Consider the following 17,506-nt stretch of genomic DNA (forward strand, 5'->3'; position numbering starts at 1 on the left):
TCAGAAAACTCGAGTGACATAAACAGCTTCTTTTCACCAACAAAAACGCAAATAATCTACGCTCAGATCCCCGAGTGTGCCTCACTTTCACCTTTCTTTGATTGTGAATCTCTGGGTCGAAAGAGGACGCTCTCGAACTATGCATTCTTAGCTCGCGCTTCGGAAAGTAGCTAAGAGTAGCGCTAGCCTCGACACAGTCTCCCTCTTCCTGGTTTCTGGAGAGCTGCACGCTCTACAAATCGTCGCGAGTAGAAGTCGCAGACGGAAGCTCTCAGCAGTCGCGGACGGAACCTTTAGCAGCCTTGGCGCGCTCAGACGCACTTAGAGCTCCATCACATTGCGCGATGTGCGCTGCTTTTCTGATCCCATTGTTAGCTGCTCACACCATTCCGCTGCTACCCACGTTTCGTTCCTGACAACAGCGCTGTTTTTGTCTTCCAGTATACTGTTACGTTTAATCGTGATTCCGCTCACCTCCACAGAGCACCGCCTTGCGGGTCCTGAGCTGTTGTGCAAACCTACCGCGCATCGCATCTCTTTGCGACTAGATTTGTTTCACTTCAAGACAGAGCGTCGAGATGTGCCGCAGTCGACTCACGTCTTCTTCCTCTTCGCTTGATTGTTGAGTTAATGGCTAAACTGAAACCTAAGGTGCCATCTTCTTTTTGCCACACTATGTCCGCGGCTGTTGTTTTGTTATGATGGCTTCTCTGCCGAGAGATGCGTCAGTTTGGGAGCTCCCTCAATATCTAAGAGAAATGCGGCAGTAGGACGACGACTTCTAGCTGGAAAGAGTCCTAATTTTTTTTTCAATGATGTCATTAATATCTAGCAAAGTTCAGTGGCGTGCACGTGTTTCATGTCAGCTTGGATTGCTGCTTCGATAGACATGAGCGTAGCGCAACACTTGAGACGCTGCCATCACACATATGTATTCAAACTATGTAACATTTCTGGCAATCTGGTTTCAACGTCGCTTCATAACTTTTTTTCGATTCGTTCTAGGCAAACATTCTATAAAAAACGTATTGCATGTAGGTTTGTAAGTATCGCTTTAGAGGATCTGGCACTTTAGTTTCAGCGGTCTTGCCGATCTGCGTACCTGCAGCGTTTGAATGCGACTGAAACTGATTTAGGTTTTTTGGCCTAGAGGCTTTATTGTACTAAACCTCCCTATTGTCTACCGCTGAATCTTTATTCGAGCCACAAGGGCTGCTTGTACAGTCCATATGCAGTACGAGGATTAAAGAGGGGCCCATTTGGATCTCGATCGAGGAGTACTGGGCAATTTCAACGCACGCCACATAACGCAAAAAGAAGCAAAATATGACAGGGAAGATGCAGACGCCTGTTGATGTGGCAAGGGCTCAATTTTTAGCTGCTGCGTCTAGACCACCTCGCTTCTGGAGATTTTTTTTTTCGGCGGGAGGGGGGGGGGGGGGGGGCAGAGGTGCTCACATCAGCAGTTTGCCCCATTTCGGCAGAATACAATTCTGATGTCGAGCGCAAACATGATTATTCACATTTTCCAGTTTATTAAAAGGATCCTCGTGGAGGGAAACTGCACAACGTTACTCTACCGAAGATGCGAGCTCTCCTAAAATACCTTTAATCAAGTCCTTCTCGACTTGGCTATGGCGTGTTTGGTTGTAGAGTGAGCGCAGCCACACATTTTTCCACATGTCCTTCTCAATGCCGGTGAGAAAGAGCTTCGGCTTGAGTGAGGACTTTTTCTGCGATTTCGTACTGCCTTCAAAACTGCCAAAGACGCCCATATGCTTGGAAACGTTCACATGTGCCATATCGGCGATGACAGCCATGTGCCCGGTCAGGTACTGCGGCACTAGGGCGTAGTGCAGAGCGTACAAGGAGGCCTTGTACAGTTGCCCCAGATGGCTTCCATTGATGAAGAAGGCATCGCCCTCGCAATACGGCGGAAACACCGGACCCCGGAACAGATCGTAAGGGACGAAGTTGACGCCTTGAGGGTCACGACCAACTTCGACTCCTTTGACGACTTTGCAGTAGAACGAAGGGTGTTCACGCTTCTTCATTTGACTCTAAGGGAAAGAAATTGGCACAAAGAGGTTACAGTATTGGAAGCACTAAACCAGGAACGAGTTTTGAGAAAATGTGCTTCTGCCGATGTTTTCGCTTCTAGAGAATAAGACAATCGAGTATAGTTCATAAAAAGCGCCCGGCGCTTGACTTCGTTGCAGTGCTTGCCGGCATAGCGCTCAATTCGTCGGTGTTGTTGGCAGTACAGGAGCGAAAGAACTGCATTTCTTAAGAAACTAGCGGACACACCAAATATAATAAGAAAGCGAGAAATTCCGTTTGAACATTTAGCGCTAGCTTTTTGCTTATGGAACTGAATGAAAAAAAAAATGCAGGCAAGAAAAATTCACCAGAAATCGAAAAACATAACAGCCTTAAATTCACGGCGTTCCGGATCGATAAAAAGCCCTTTTTTTATTTTATCAATCACCTGCCATGAAATTTATATATATATATAAAGTTCGGGAAGTCACATTGAAAAACTTAACAGATTTATTCAACGTTTCGACAAGTCCCGGGTCGAAACGTTGAATAAATCTTAAGTTTTTCAATGTCACTTCCCCAACATATTATATTTTTAATCAGTTGCCTTTAGATTTTGTTATTCCTTATATATATATATATATATATATATATATATATATATATATATATATATATATATATATATATATATATATATATATATATATATATATATATATATATAGCATCAGATAGAGCATGAAGTACTTGACTGCTTAACGGAGTATATAGCGAAGTATACGCTTCGTTAAAGGACATATATTAGACATCTTTAGCACACCGTGTATCGTTTTAAGGTTACCGGTACCGGAAAACCAGGAGCCCGAGTGGAGCCAATGCGCATGCGCCAATCGCGCTGATGGCGCTAGATGGCGCCAGGAACCCAGAAGCTGCGTGCGCGCCTGCAGCATTGGGAGCAATCAGCGCGTGCTCACCGGTGGTCGGCGGGCTCCCGGTACTTCGGTAACGGTGACACGGTACACAGTATGCTAAAGGTGTCGATTTTTTTTACTCGACGTACGTTTCGATCAGAAGACCGATTTTTTTCAAGAGATTTTATCACACTTGAAATAGACCACTCTTCCGATCGAAACGTCGAGTCAGAAAAATGTTTCATTGAACGAAGCACATACTTCGCTAAATTATGTGTGTGTGTGTGTGTGTGTGTGTGTGTGTGTGTGTGTGTGTGCGTGTGCGTGTGCGTGTGCGTGTGCGTGTGCGTGTGCGTGTGCGTGTGTGTGTGTGTGTGTGTGTGTGTGTGTGTGTGTGTGTGTGTGTGTGTGTGTGTGTTTAAGAGCCAGAGTGGGAGTTTACTCCCATTCGGCAAGTGCTATTAACTTGTCGAGCTTTGCAAATGCTTGGGAACGTAAGCGCGGGTTCGCGACAGCTGCATTCTATCAAAAGTGCGAAAACTGGGCCTCGTACCGTGTAGCGCTCCAAGGCAACTGGATCGGCAAACACGGTGTCGTTCACGTGGACGAATAGGCGCAGCGGATGCCCTTTTCCGCAGTGCCCTTCCACCCAGCGCATCACGTCCAGCGCAGTCTCAACGGAGTTGTTAGCTATAGCCAAGTAAGGGGCCACCAGCAGGTCTCCATGCTTGGAAATTTCGGCACCCAAGGCGTCCAGTCTTCACATGCGGGAGAATTCAGATAGCAGTGGGAATTATAGAAAGCCAGTCATACGTCCTTACGGTCTGCGCGATTGTAAAAGAAATGTCGGTCAGTGACAGGGCACTTTACGGCGAAAACACTTTCCCCAGGTCTAACCAGCTCACCGAGTTTCTGTAAAGCTTGACGTTGAAGGTGGCCTTGGCGAAACAATAAATAAATAAAATAAATATTGCCGTCATTGGCATTCGAACCCACAGTGGCGCGAACAGATTAGCTTCACTGCCCATTCCACGAGAGCAGTCTGCTATCGCCGACGCCGGTTACGCCTCGACTTAAACTACAACACTCTCGCGCTTTACACTGCGTATCGTTGTCTTCATCGACTAATGCGTTGATGATACGTCCAAGTATACACCCTCTCGCGTTGTGCAGTGCCTATCGTCGTCTTCTTGAACTAACACAACTATCGAACTAATACCGTCGCGAGACGTGCCGATGACCCAACAAAGCAAAACTATTAGCCAGCCAGACTAAACACACGCTTTCGCACTTTACTCGGTTTAAATACGTTAAAAGCCTACTACTACTTTTTTTAAAGCCGCCTAACTATATTAGAACGAGCCTATGTCAAGGAAATCAGACCGCGAAAAAGGATATAAAGAAATCAAAGACCGACTCCCTCCCGAATGCAAATGTCGTTATGCAGCACCTCTTTGCTGCGATGGCCAATCTGCAAAATAGTTTCTATGAGTTTAATTAAGGCCCATTTCATAGAAAATGTTTCAAGCACTCAGATTCAGCAGGAAAGAACAATAAATTGAGCATCAGCGATGTCATTTTTCAGACTGGCATCGGCATGAGAATGCAGCATCTTTATCGGGTATTTTAGGGAGCGTCAATTACTGCCCTTGAGATAACGCGCGAATTTATATATGACTTACATGGGGTAGTCCTCGCGGTACCCCATGTAGAAGAGAAAAGCCCAGTTAGGCAATGCCGACCGAACAGCAGAGTGGGCCATACTGCGACGAATCGCGGATCGGGTCTTTGTGTTGCCAGGCCACGACCGGATCGCAACGACCACTTGTGTGCTGTTTTCGGCGCACAGTGACCGCGGGTAGTGAGAGAACTTGGAGGAGCGCGGTGTCGAACGCCATGTTTTCATGGCCATTCCGGCCACGCACAGGACGCAAAGGGCGAACAGGGCCTTCGGTGAACGGAAGAAGCGCGTCGCTGAGAACAAGGCCCTGCGAGGTCACAAACAGTGGCAAAAAATATAAGGGTGCAAATTTATCGTTTTTTCGAAAGCTGACTGAACGCAAAAATTTTAGCTTTGCTACCTGATGGCGTGTTAATAAGGTAGCTACAAACTGAATTTCGTAAAAATCAAATATTTGTGCGAATATTTCCTGCTTGTGATGGATAACTGGCGTATAAGGCTCGCGTGCGAAAAAAGCGAAGCGCAAATGGCGGCAATCCGGCACAGCACATAACTTTAACTGTGAAGAGACGCGGTGGTGATCTCCACTAGAGGGGCGCAACACAGTCCTTTAATAGGAAGAGCAAGATTAATTTCTGTAACTGCTGATGACAGCGAATCAACTTGCTTCACTCGTTGGTAGATGAAGGAGAAGCGAGCTGCTAGAAAGGCCTCCCAGATAGGAGGTCCAAAGCCTGCCGCACTGTCAATCATGGAGGCCCATGTATGTCCGTTATGAAATTCAACACACAAATAGATCACATCGCGGCGCCATTTCCTCCAGCAAAAGCAAACATATTATGGCAGCACGCTGGACAGCAACGGAGTGCGACTTGTTTCGATACCGCCGTCTTAGAAAAGTATGATATTTTAAATAAGTTTTAAAGCTTCAGAACATGCTCGACTAATAATAAACTTGCACTGTTTGACTCGCTCACAGAATCCAGTAAAAGAGTATAGGATTGTGCATCTGATAATTTTGAATATTCTCACACCACTAAAGAAGGGGCCCTCAGCAAAGCTTCAAATGCGGTAGTATGATTCGCTGTGCACTCTTGGTGCCTCCGAGCAGCTTCCGAGAACTCCGGCCGCGCTTTATAGCATGATGAAGCCAGAAGCACTCAGCTGCTAGCTAGACAAAAGGCCGCCGCTGCACCTGAGTGGCCATGGTGCTCGGCTGCCGACCTCAAAACATGCGGGTTCAATCCCAGCCGTGGCGGTCACATTTCGACGGAAGCAAACTGTTAGAGGTCCGTGTACTGTGCGAGGCACGTGCACGTTAAAGAATACCAGGTTCTCGATCATATCCGGAGCCCTTCACTACTGCGTCCCCCATAGCCTGAGTCGTATTGGGGATTTAAACTCCATAAAACCACAATTGGACAAGTGAGAGTAGCAGGGAAGCAGGGAGAACAAGGGGACGGAAACGCTACCAGGGGGAGAGCGTATCGACGTGGAATTGGATGAGCTCCGGCAGCATTTGGCACAGGGTCCTCAGTGGTGCTATATGTTACGGTTAACTCGTAGCAATATTTCCTCTCAGAAAACCGCATTTCTTCTCTCCCGCCTCTTGGGTACTGAAAGATCACGGCTGGCGGTGTCTGATGCGATTCGCACGACATACATTTTCCTAACACTGAAAGCTTCCTTTGCAGCATACCTAAGGACGGCAGTAGACTCAGAGTCCAGAGTAGTAGATAATCACCGGTTCTTGAGGATAGGAAATGGCGCAGTAACAGTCTTATTTCTTGGTAGACACCTCAAACGCGCCGTTGAGGAAGAGAGGAAGTTCGAAGGCAAAGAAGAAAAAGAGAAAGGGGTGCTGTAGTGGAGGGCTCCAGAGGAGCCCTTCACACCCGAAATTATTCCGAAGCCCTCCACTATGGCACCCCTTTCTATCTTTCTTCTTTCAATCTCATCTTCCTCTCTTCTTTTACAGCGCGCTTGAGGTGTCTGCCGAGAACTGAGACAGTTACCGCACGATTTCATTTCTTCAAAAGACAATAATAATTTCGACCACCTGGGGAAGGTACAGTGACTTCAAGGATATGATGTCTTAAATCCCTGGAAAAAAATCACAAAAATAGCTTTGCCGTTCAATTATTGATCAACCCTGCTGCGTAGTTCGGACCCTGAGCTGCAGCTCCGCCTCGTCCGACCGGCTAAGAGAAGAGATCTCCAGTCCAGGATCTAAAGCGGTGCCTCCTGCCTCCCTGGCCTAGTGTGGGGGGGATGCATTTGTTCGACATTAAAATTTCTTTCCTCCTCCTGAACTTGTGCATCACTGCGGGTTCTACAGGACTGGATGGAGGCATTGAAAGATACTGGCATGTGGGAGAGCCCGTAGGGATCGGGAACTGCGGTAGCTGTTGCTGAAACCGACGCCATCGCTTCGGCGGATGTTGTTTTGAGACGCGCGTCTCTTTTTTTCAATCTTTCCTTTCACATCTCTCTCAGCTGCAATATGCCTGCCCGTGGCAGCGATTTGGCTCAGCTCGAGCCAGTGGGCAGGCCCGTGCACTTTCCTTTCATTCGTCCTTCGGTCACAATACTGGCTTGTGGATAAGATTGGCGGCTCTGTCTGGCCCTTCGGTGCTGGAATTTAGGGGCTCGCATTTGCGGCAAGAGTCCCTTGCCACTGGGGTATCGGTTTCTGAAGCCGGAGTCGTCGCTTCGGCGGACGCGGTTGTTGCTACGCTCGTCCTTCCGTCTTTCCTCTCACATCTCTTTCAACTCTTCTCTGCCATGTGAGAGCGACTGCGGCTGAGCTCGATGCAGTGGACAAACCTGTGCACTTTCCATTACCTCCTACATTCACTCGCAATGCATGCTGGCTTGTGCTGCATTTACGTGATGAGTATGCTCCTTAGCCGCATTAACAAGTTGCAGTCATGTCTCTACAAATCTAGGGGTGCATGTAAAAATTACCGACGATTACGTTACTTCCTAATGCGAAATTTGAGCGCAGCAAATAAGCTGTTTCACCTTTTCGATAGATTGAGGCAAAGAAATCGAGCAACACATGTATGCGCTATCACAGAATTTTTTTTTTATTTTTCACACGTATTCCTTTAACAAAGACTCCACTAACAGTTCTTGACAGTCATGAAGGAAGCTTTGTGGTCGGAGAAATAGACATATATGTTCGACTTGGTACACCAATGCTTGATTCTCAAAGACGAGATCTATACAAGTGCCTCGCGAGGTTGTCACAGCCGTGGGACGCGTTACGAGCGAGAGGAACGGGATGTTCTCGCGCATAAGTGTTAGGAAATTGCTGTTTGTCTTTATGTCAACATTAAAGTCCCCCACTACTAACATCGGTGTGGATCGATGGACGGTTAATGCGAGTTGCAGGAAGTGCACGACGTGTTTCGTGAGTGCGGTAGGAGCGAAGTAGGCAGCTACTACCAGCAAGCCGTTGGGCAACTTTGCGGCGCACAGTTCGCCAACTTCATGTGACGTGCCAAACATTTCGACTGGTATTGCAGAGAGACCTGTGCGCAAGTAGATAGCGACTTCCGCCGCTCTGTTGTGGTCTCTGCGAGCACCACAGCAGTATAGGAAATCTATGATTTCGAGAGGCTCTTCGGGATCCATCCAGGTTTCAGCAAAGCAAAGTACAGAGGAATGGCGCAGAATGTGATCGTGGTGTACGTCCTTGGCATGTGCGGCAAGGGAGCGTACGTTAAGAATGTGGTTGTGAATGATGAATCAAGTGCTGCCAGCGAATGACGCGTCCATTGGCTGTCTGCGTGTGTTACTGATGTGTGGTTAACATGTTAAGCTTCGCCTGTAAGAGTGGAACGCGACAGCGTCTTGCAACGCTGCCAGGGAGTCCACAGAACGCCATCGCCAATTCGGCTGTACGCCTTGCTGGACGGTAAATTTATTTTTTGAGGAAAGGAAATGTATCTCTCTCGCATATCTGGGTGGACACCTGCACCTCGCCGTAAGGGAAAGGGGGAAGATGGGAGTGAACGAAGACGCCGTATTAGCTAGACGCGCCTTTGTTCATTCCAAACCATTCAGCTGGCATTACGGAGTGGCTAGCGTGCTCGTATCGCACTCCGGAGACCCTGGTTCGATTCCCCAACTCGACCAATTTCGTTCTCGGTTTTATTGATTTATGCGGTCTAACTAGAAAGGCTAATTAGGCTATTTCATATTTATATTATTGTATTTCTATCCATCGTGTTCTGTCATTAACCTGTCAATTGTTGGAACTGTCTAGGATGTTCGACACAACGTATATGAAACGAGCAACGTCTTACTGAGTGGGGAAGTGCGTGGTGGTGGAGGGAACGCGGCTTCGTACTTATGTTTTTTTTTTCAGCAGCGTCTCCTTCCGCGGACGCTGTTGTCGCTGCGGCGCGCGTCTTTCTTTTCTTTTCTTCTGACCTCTTCATTCTCCTCTATATTAATTAGGCTAATTGATTAATTAAGCAATTAACTAAACTCAGTCCAACTTAGTTGCAGCATCACTATACGATCCCTTTGATTGGTTGCATGGTTACTAGCCAAAGTACAATTGGCCCCATTTGAAATTCGCGCACTGTGACGTCACGAGCATTTCGACCAATTGAAAAGCGTGACATTGGGGGCGGAGCTGGTTACGAGGCCGACGACGACGCGAAACCCAGGAACGGACGCCAAAGAGCTGCGCTCTAAAAGAAACGTGGCGCTGTGAAAGCTTTCTCCAGTACCTAGAGTGCACATCATAACGTTATAGACGAGTGGTGCAGGATCCAACTAAAAAGAACAGCGCTCAGGGACAGCCTTTCAGCGTCCTTAAAACTCCCTACAAGTGGGAAATTCTCTCCACGAGGCTTCGTGTCTACGCATAGGGGTCGCACCTGCCCCGCGACTCAGTGGTAATAGCGTTCGCGGACGGAGGCCGCGAAGGCCGCCTTTAGATAGTGGTGAAATGTTAAAAGAAGTGTGTGTGGCGTGCGGCGCCAGTGCGCGTTAAAGAATTCCAGGTGGTCGAATTTAACTCAGAACCCTCATCTATATGAAGACTCTTTTCTTCACTCTTCTCACCACTTGCCTCATCTCACCCAGCCGCTGCTGCGATTCAGGGTAATAATAACGCATTATAGCGACAACCACCGCCTTTTCCCGGCCCCTATAAAGGGGCTGAGTAAGGCGGAGGAGCGAACTTTAAGGCGCCTGCAGACAGGTACTCTACTCTGTCCTGCAATCTTAAAACATTACGATCCTAACACGGATGGGCGATGCCCGCACTGTGGGGAGACCTGTGATATCTTCCGCATGGTGTGGGCATGTACTCAAAATCCCCACCTCCACCCTTCCCCTACCCCTTCCAGAGAGGCATGGGAGACTGCCCTCCTCAACTGCTCCTCGCTTGAGTCCCAAAGGGCTCTGGTGAAACGGGCGAGAGACGGGGCCTTCTCATGCGGTGTCCCCGACTAGGGACGCCGACCACGTAGCGGGGCCACTCTGTGGCTCCCAAACTATATTTCTGCAATTAAAAGTTTTCACCACCACCAACCCGTCACTGCGTGGTTCGTCTCTCCAGCCCGAAGATCACTTACAGCACCTTGGCATCTCCCGTTCGCCACAAGCACTTTTCATTGTAGAAAACGAACTAGCATGATTAAGTCATTCGGGCAAGGTTTGTGGCAGAGTTTCAACGACCGGATATTATGGGCCACGCTGCAGTGGGCTTAGGTGAGCTTCTTTTGTTCAGAGTCCTTGCTCAACATGAAACCGCATAGCTCAAGAGGCAAAGAGCGTCCGCATCACCGTGAGAGCGCGTGACATGCCATGACAGATGTTCAAAGTCATGTATGTGAACGGTCCAACAAGAAAAACAACGGTTTGCACCGAAATGGTTCGAGAAAATTTTAGGGGGGCACTTTGTTAGCCTAAAGTGCGGTGAGGCAAAAGCCTTAAGCGCCGTGTTGCTGCTTGTGTTGCTGATGTGAGGTTAAGGTGTTAAGCTTAAGGTTAAGGTGTTAAGGTTAAGGTGTTAAGGTGTTAAGGTGTTAAGGGGAAGTGCGTGGTGGTGGAGGGAACGCGGCTTCGTACTTATCTGTTTTTTTTTCAGCAGCGTCTCCTTCCGCGGACGCTGTTGTCGCTGCGGCGCGCGTCTTTCTTTTCTTTTAGAGCGCAGCTCTTTGGCGTCCGTTCCTGGGTTTCGCGTCGTCGTCGGCGTTGTCGTCGGCCTCGTAACCAGCTCCGCCCCCTTTCATCCCCCCAGCGCTAGCAGCGACCGACTGATACCGCTGGATGCCGCTGACGCCGCTAGAGAGTCAAGATAACGTGACTGCATAGAACACCGTCGCCGCCATGCAGAAAGAGGAGGAAAGGGTCCCCCCCCTGTTCTTGTGTGGCGGATAGGGTGCTCTTCAGTTGCCGACGCGCCGGTTATTTCACGTAGGCCCCGGCACGTCGACGAATACGTGACCACCTTCCCACGGCTAGACCTGGTTCTTAGCGCTGCGGAAGCGAGGGTATCATATTGTTTGTGTCGGCATCGGCGGCGTTGTCCCTGAAACCAACTCCGCAGCTGGGGTTGACTCACTATCGAAAAGGTGAAACAGCTTATTTGCTGCGCTCAAATTTCGCATTAGGAAGTAACGTAATCGTCGGTAATTTTTTCTTCTGACCTCTTCATTCTCCTCTATATTAATTAGGCTAATTGATTAATTAAGCAATTAACTAAACTCAGTCCAACTTAGTTGCAGCATCACTATACGATCCCTTTGATTGGTTGCATGGTTACTAGCCAAAGTACAATTGGCCCCATTTGAAATTCGCGCACTGTGACGTCACGAGCATTTCGACCAATTGAAAAGCGTGACATTGGGGGCGGAGCTGGTTACGAGGCCGACGACGACGCGAAACCCAGGAACGGACGCCAAAGAGCTGCGCTCTAAAAAATGTTCGCTTGTTTTGAAGCGAAATCTTCACTACGGGACTTCGGACTTTCTTCGCGGCGCTTCCAATTTTCACCTTCAAATGACCTTGAGCTTCAAAAGTAAAGGGAAGGCGCATAACTGGCCCCCTGGGACAGTGGACACCGCAGTCCCGCTTTTGGAGCAGGAGTTTGGAATGCAAAGGAAAAGCGCATAACTGCTCTCTTGGAACAGTGGACACAGTCATGCTGTAAGCTACGTGGCAGCAGTGACAGATGTGCGCTGCATGCGTTGGGATTGACAATGTTGCGGCAAAAACGCGGCACTGAAGTCGTAGGCTGTCGGCGTTCATTGTGTTCATTGGCGTTGGCATTGACAACGTGCTACGCTGCGATGATTCTAAGGAAATCAAGTGCGCATAACTGACTCCCTGGGTCAGCGGACGCTTGAATCGCGCTAAGAGGTACGTGGGGCGATGAGAGAGAGAGAGATGTGGGCTACATGCGTCGGCGCTGGCAACGTTGTGGCAGACACGTGGCACTGCTGCAATAGGCCGAAGCGTTCATTGGGGGAGCAAACTCTCGCGATCAACCATTAACTGCCACCTGCCAGGGTGGCAGGGTGGGTGCGCTGCCTATCCAGTGCCCGGAACGCACTGAACGTGACAGACGCCAAGCCGCTTATAGTTGCCCGATACGCCATAGCTTTAGCTCTCTAACCAGGTTCAGCAGTAGAACTTTTCACAGTGCGTTCCATCTACTCATGCAATGTCCGTCTCATGGGGAGTTGCAAATACCAACTGTACGAATGCAAGAGATTTACAAGGGCACTTTCTCGAATCTCTTGGAAACAAAAGGCAGGGGATTTTTCGAAAGTACAGAGAGCATCCAGGAAAGCAATTCTTTTCATGCACGCGGTTAAAACTACAAAGGAACCCCTGAAACAATCTCGCACAGACTATCATGTTAACTAAGCGCAAGAAATTAGCTGAACGACAGGAAAACTCCGCCTGTTACATATGCTGATTTGGTTAAAAGTATAAACGACGTCCTGCTTAGAGGCTGCCAGCTGCGACAGACAGACTGTTTTGGGTTTATAAGGTTTATGAGGTTTTAACGTTCCAAAGCGACTAGATCAGGCTATGAGGAACACCGTGGTGAAGGGCTCTGGAAATTTCAACCACCTGTGCCTTTTTAACGTGCACTGACATTGCACAGCACACGGGCCTTTAAAATATCGCCTCCATGGAAATTCCACCTCTAGGGCTCCGGAAATTACCTCCACCTGTGGTTCTTTAACATGCACTGACGTCGCGCAGTACGTACACGGGCCTCTAAAAATTCGCCTCCATCGAAATTCTACCTATAGTCACTCAGTTTCTGCCTGACATTTAAAGATAGGCTAAGGAATAGTAAATAAAGGCAGCTTACTTCATAGCGGATAAAACACGGCCGCAGCGGGGAGTAAGCGAAGCTCAGCGTCCTCAAAGCAGCTGCCAAGAATGATGCGTCGCGATCTTCATTCTCCTCGTTTAGGGTGCCTCGATGCCAGAGTTGTACTAAATCGATGCACCCTATCCTGAGCGACCCCTATAGTGAACGGAAATTTTGTCCCTTCTACTTTCTTCCGTCGAGTAGGTTTCAGAACGCATATAGTAGGCAAATGCGAAAAATAGTTTTTATCACAAAGCTCAAATCTTTGCCGAACACATTGGAACACTTCACGAACATGATTGCGAAACTGCCCGAAGCAGACCCGAATTGGCACCCGACGTGCTACAGAAGCCGAAAGGGGAAAATAGTCGGTTGAACACGAATTTTCATCGCTCAGCAGCAGTTACCGACGAGTATGTGATCGGAATGAATCATGCTAGATGTATAAAGTGCGTAACTCAGAATAGAGTACACTGTTACACACGCGGCAGCTCTAGTGCTGAATCCTTGGAACCGCAATAAAAACTGAAAAATGGCTTTGAGGAAATGAATGTCGCAGTAATTCTCACCTTTCTCAGTGGACATCTGAACCACACCGTAAGGGGTTGAAGTCTTTAAATGAATTTGACTAACGTGGAAAATTGGGCGTGTTGGTACATGTCTTGAACAAATAAATAGCAGCGCAAGGAGACGAGGACTGAGGGAACATGCCAAAAACGTAGATATTGCCCTTAAAGGAAAAGATTTTGAAGGACTTCTGGCCGCCCACTGCCTTACGTGTGAAGAATGTTCCCCAGACCTTACTAGCACCGTCATAAGAAAAAAGAATAATCAACGTGTAACGCGCGAAATCATTGAATCGGAGTTGATTTATAATCGGAGAGAAGCATGTGTTAGCTCCGCTTCTATCACTCGTTCTGATAAAGAGCTGACATATTTGCGCGTGCCCTGACGATGACGCCGGATTCTTCGAGTGTTCGCATGATTCGTTGGTAATAAAAGTTGGTAGTTCAGCGCCGTCCTTGTTGTCTTGTCTAGTCCTCGTCTCCTTGCGCTGCTATTTATTTGTTCTTTAAATGAAAGAGGGCAGCGAGAAAATTACACAATGTTTGCGACACCCCGCGTAAATAATTAAACTCTGCGAGAACAGCACGGTGTGCACTTCAAGAACGTGGTCGAGTCGACTGGCAACGTGGGCCTCAATCACTACCTTGAGCGGAGAGAAGACAGTATGAAGAGGGGAAATAAAAAAAATTCAGGGGGAACTTTGACTGTCTACAGTGCGTAGAGGCAAAAACGTTTTCCGCACCACTTTGACTGCCTCTGTGGCACTGGTGACGTCACCACTGGATGAGGTCACCAATAATTATTGACTAATTACTAAGTAATTACAATTACTAATTAACAGATAATTGCTGATTAATGACTAAATACTAATTAATTGATAATTAATGACGCTTAAGCTTCGCCTTTAGGAGTGGAACGCGACAGCGTATTGTAGCGCTGCCAAGGAGTCCACGGAACGCCACCACCCGTTTGGCGTTATGCCTTGCCCTTCGAACGCAACGCTTTTTGAGGAAATGGCGAAGTAATAAGTGGAGCTGATATGGGTGCCCGCGCACTCCGGGAATCCCAGAAACGAGGCCGCCAATCTTTTAGCCCGAGGTTCTTTAAACCGGGCTCAGGTGGCCTCTGATCGGGGATTCACGAAGGAGCGCATGCACTCATTCAGTGAGCTGACCCAGGCGCACAGAGCCTTACGCCAGCTCTACCCCCCGCCCCACCCCTCCCTATATAACAAGCACGCAACACTCTGGCGCAGACTACAGACACACACACACTCCCTTCACCCCTTACCCTAGCCCATTATCATCCCTCCTTCCCCACTCCGGCATGCACTCTATGCCCAGAACCCTTCGCCTCTTCCCTTCACATCATTTCCCTCTGCCCGGCGGACCCTCCCCCGCGGGACCTAGAGAACCTCAAGACCTGGGAGGACTGGGAGACCCTGCTGCGCTCGGAGGACCCGGCCGTGCAGACCATCGCCACCGGCCGTGCTGCCAGTGTTATGGACCTTCGGAACATAAACACTTGAGTGCAGTGGGGTCGTGCGGGGACCCTGGGGCGTGCCCCGAATTCCTCTGTAAATAAAGTTTTCTCTCTCTCTCTCTTATCTCGGTGGACACATGAACAGCACCGTACCGGAAGGGAGGAAGTGGGAGTGAAAGAAAGAGAGAGAGAGAGAGAGAGAGAGAGAGGCCGTAATGAAGAAAATGAAAATTGTATTTGAGGAAAGGAAATTACGCAGTAACTGTCTGACATATCTTGGTGGCACCCGTCATCTCTTTGTAGATGAAGGGAGGAAGTGGGAGTGAAAGAAGAGAGAGAGAGAGAAAGAGCGGCCGTAATGATGAAAATGAAAATCGTATTTGAGGAAAGGAAATTACGCAGTAACTGTCTCGCATATCTCGGTGGACACTCGTCAAAAGCGTGACACCTCTGCTCACAACTTTCTGCTTTCTGCTGACAGCCTTCTGTAGACAACGGTGAGGCATTAAAGGCTTTCGCCTTAAGACAAGGAAACAGGCGCTTCCCGCGCAGCCACCTGCGCCAAAGTGACGACAATGGCTAGATGCCCATGTATCCCATATGCGGTTAAGATGTTATAGCACCGCATTGATTCAGTTTTAGCTAGATTTAGACATTTCCACGAAACAGCCTCATTTTGCAGCGCTAGCACTTAAGGCGAATGTTCCTGGCGTATGCGTATAGTCGTAGCTGTCAACATCCAGTGTTCGTACCGGGCGGGAACTAGTCAAACGAACGCGGCGTCCATAAAATCTCCTATATCGCATGGTACACAGATGCCATTTGCTTCATTTCTTTGCGGCTTTCCAAAAGGATTGTTGATATTGCCACGTATCACTGCAGTGTGTGTTCGTTCACGCTCAAGGCAGCAGGAAAGGGTCGTTATCACTTTTGTTCGTGGCGCGAGAAGCGACCAGACTAATCTCGATTGTTCGCAGCCATGAAAGGCTGCATCTAGGTTTTTCCAGATTACCGTAGATGATCTTGACCTGTTATCTGGAAGTTTCCTTGCCGGCTTTAAATTGAGCGATGCCGCGAGCAGCGGACATTCGTACTTCGACGACCGACGAGCACGTTTGTTGCTTACGCCGCCGCCGAGTGATTCAGTTATTTCGTGGGCGCAAGTCAGCCCAAATAAAGAGCTTCGTTTCCAAGACTGGCTGGTGTCTTCCTGACCACTGGACTGCCGTCACTATAACGTGACATCTGGTGGTGGTGCTGGGTAGCCTTCCATGTTCCGGACAACCCCTACAAGCCGTGACGCCAGCCCTCTGAGTCATCAACCGCAGGACCTGAGTCCAGTCCACCGCGCTAGCCGACGCCTGCAAGGGGACGCACTAGAGTTCGGGAATCTGCCGGACCCTACCCGGAATCGGAAGCCAGCCGCAACGTCTACCATGAGCTTGCCCCAGACGACGACTCCAATCATTCTTCACCAGCCCCGGGTGCCACCAACCTTCGACGCTTCGCCTGGCGCCGACCCCGAAGAATGGCTGGAGCAGTTCGACCGTGTGGCTATCTTCAACAACTGGGACGATGCCACGAAACTTAGGTAGTTTTCTTCGCCTTGGAGGGACCAGCAAAAGTCTGGTTTGAGAATGAGGAAGCTAGCCTCACGAACTGGGAAACCTTCAAGGAGCAGCTTCTAAAGACGTTCACGAACGTCGTGCGGAAGGAGAGCCCAGCAGCTGCTACAGGCTCGCATACAACACCCAAACGGGACCGTTGCTGTGTACACTGAGGAAATGAAGCGTCTCTTTCGGCGTGCCGACGCGAGCATGAAGGAAGAAGAGAAGGTGAAGTTGCTTATGCGAGGAGTTAAAGAGCAACTATTTGCCGGCCTCGTTCGCAACCCACCGAAAACCGTCGCGGAATTCGTAGAAGAGGCATCCACAATGGAGAAAACTCTTGACGCCCGAGCCCGCCAGTATGACCGCCAGCAGCGCTTTTTGTCAGCAAGCTGCATGGACACCGCTAACAACGATAACCTGCGGGAGGTTATACGTGAAGTTGTGCGGGAGGAGCTCTGACGGTTGCTGCCAACGGGAACGCAGCCGCAACTTTCATCTCTCACTTACGTAATCCGGGACGAAGTTCAACAGGCCTTGGGTGTGACGCCGGCCACCACGCAGCCTATGGAGCCCCCAGCCATGACTTACGCCGCTGCAGTGCGTCGTCCTGTACCTCGACGACGGGACCCAAGCCCCTATCGCCCTCAGCCAGCTGCGCTGGACTGCCGCCCTCTCGCCCCAACCCGCCCGTCTTATGAGCGTCGCACATGGCCAAGGAAATGCGACGAGTGGAGAACTCCCGACCAGCGCCGCCCACTATGCTTCCACTGTGGCGAAGCCGGTCACGTCCTCCGGCACTGCCCATACAGAAGACTGGGCATCCAAGGGTTCCCTTACGACGACCCACAACCCCGAC

The 17,506-nt window shown here is 49.2% G+C and overlaps 1 protein-coding gene across 1 annotated transcript; it reads right to left on the reverse strand.

The window, feature by feature from the left end:
* Positions 1-1,544: 1,544 nt before the first annotated feature.
* Positions 1,545-5,388, reverse strand: LOC149340674 (lactosylceramide 1,3-N-acetyl-beta-D-glucosaminyltransferase A-like). Its single transcript, XM_089551160.1, has 4 exons — positions 5,303-5,388; positions 4,637-4,942; positions 3,508-3,712; positions 1,545-2,060 (listed from the first exon to the last, which is right to left on the reverse strand). Exons 1-4 carry the CDS (start codon positions 5,386-5,388, stop codon positions 1,572-1,574), a joined length of 1,086 nt encoding a protein of 361 aa, XP_089407286.1. The 3' UTR covers positions 1,545-1,571.
* Between the last annotated feature and the right edge of the window lie 12,118 nt (positions 5,389-17,506).

This window comes from Amblyomma mixtum, chromosome 6, assembly GCF_055824585.1.
Source record: "Amblyomma mixtum isolate Tamu chromosome 6, ASM5582458v1, whole genome shotgun sequence".
Taxonomy (NCBI): domain Eukaryota; kingdom Metazoa; phylum Arthropoda; class Arachnida; order Ixodida; family Ixodidae; genus Amblyomma; species Amblyomma mixtum.

Coding starts and splice junctions, on each gene's coding strand:
- LOC149340674 (XM_089551160.1), bottom strand. CDS start 5,388: ATGATTGACAGTGCGGCAGGCTTTGGACCTCCTATCTGGGAGGCCTTT. Junction 4,943..5,302: donor TTCATCTACCAACGAGTGAA/GCAAGTTGATTC, acceptor GTGACCTCGCAG/GGCCTTGTTCTCAGCGACGC. Junction 2,061..3,507: donor TTGCCTTGGAGCGCTACACG/GTACGAGGCCCA, acceptor TCTTTCCCTTAG/AGTCAAATGAAGAAGCGTGA.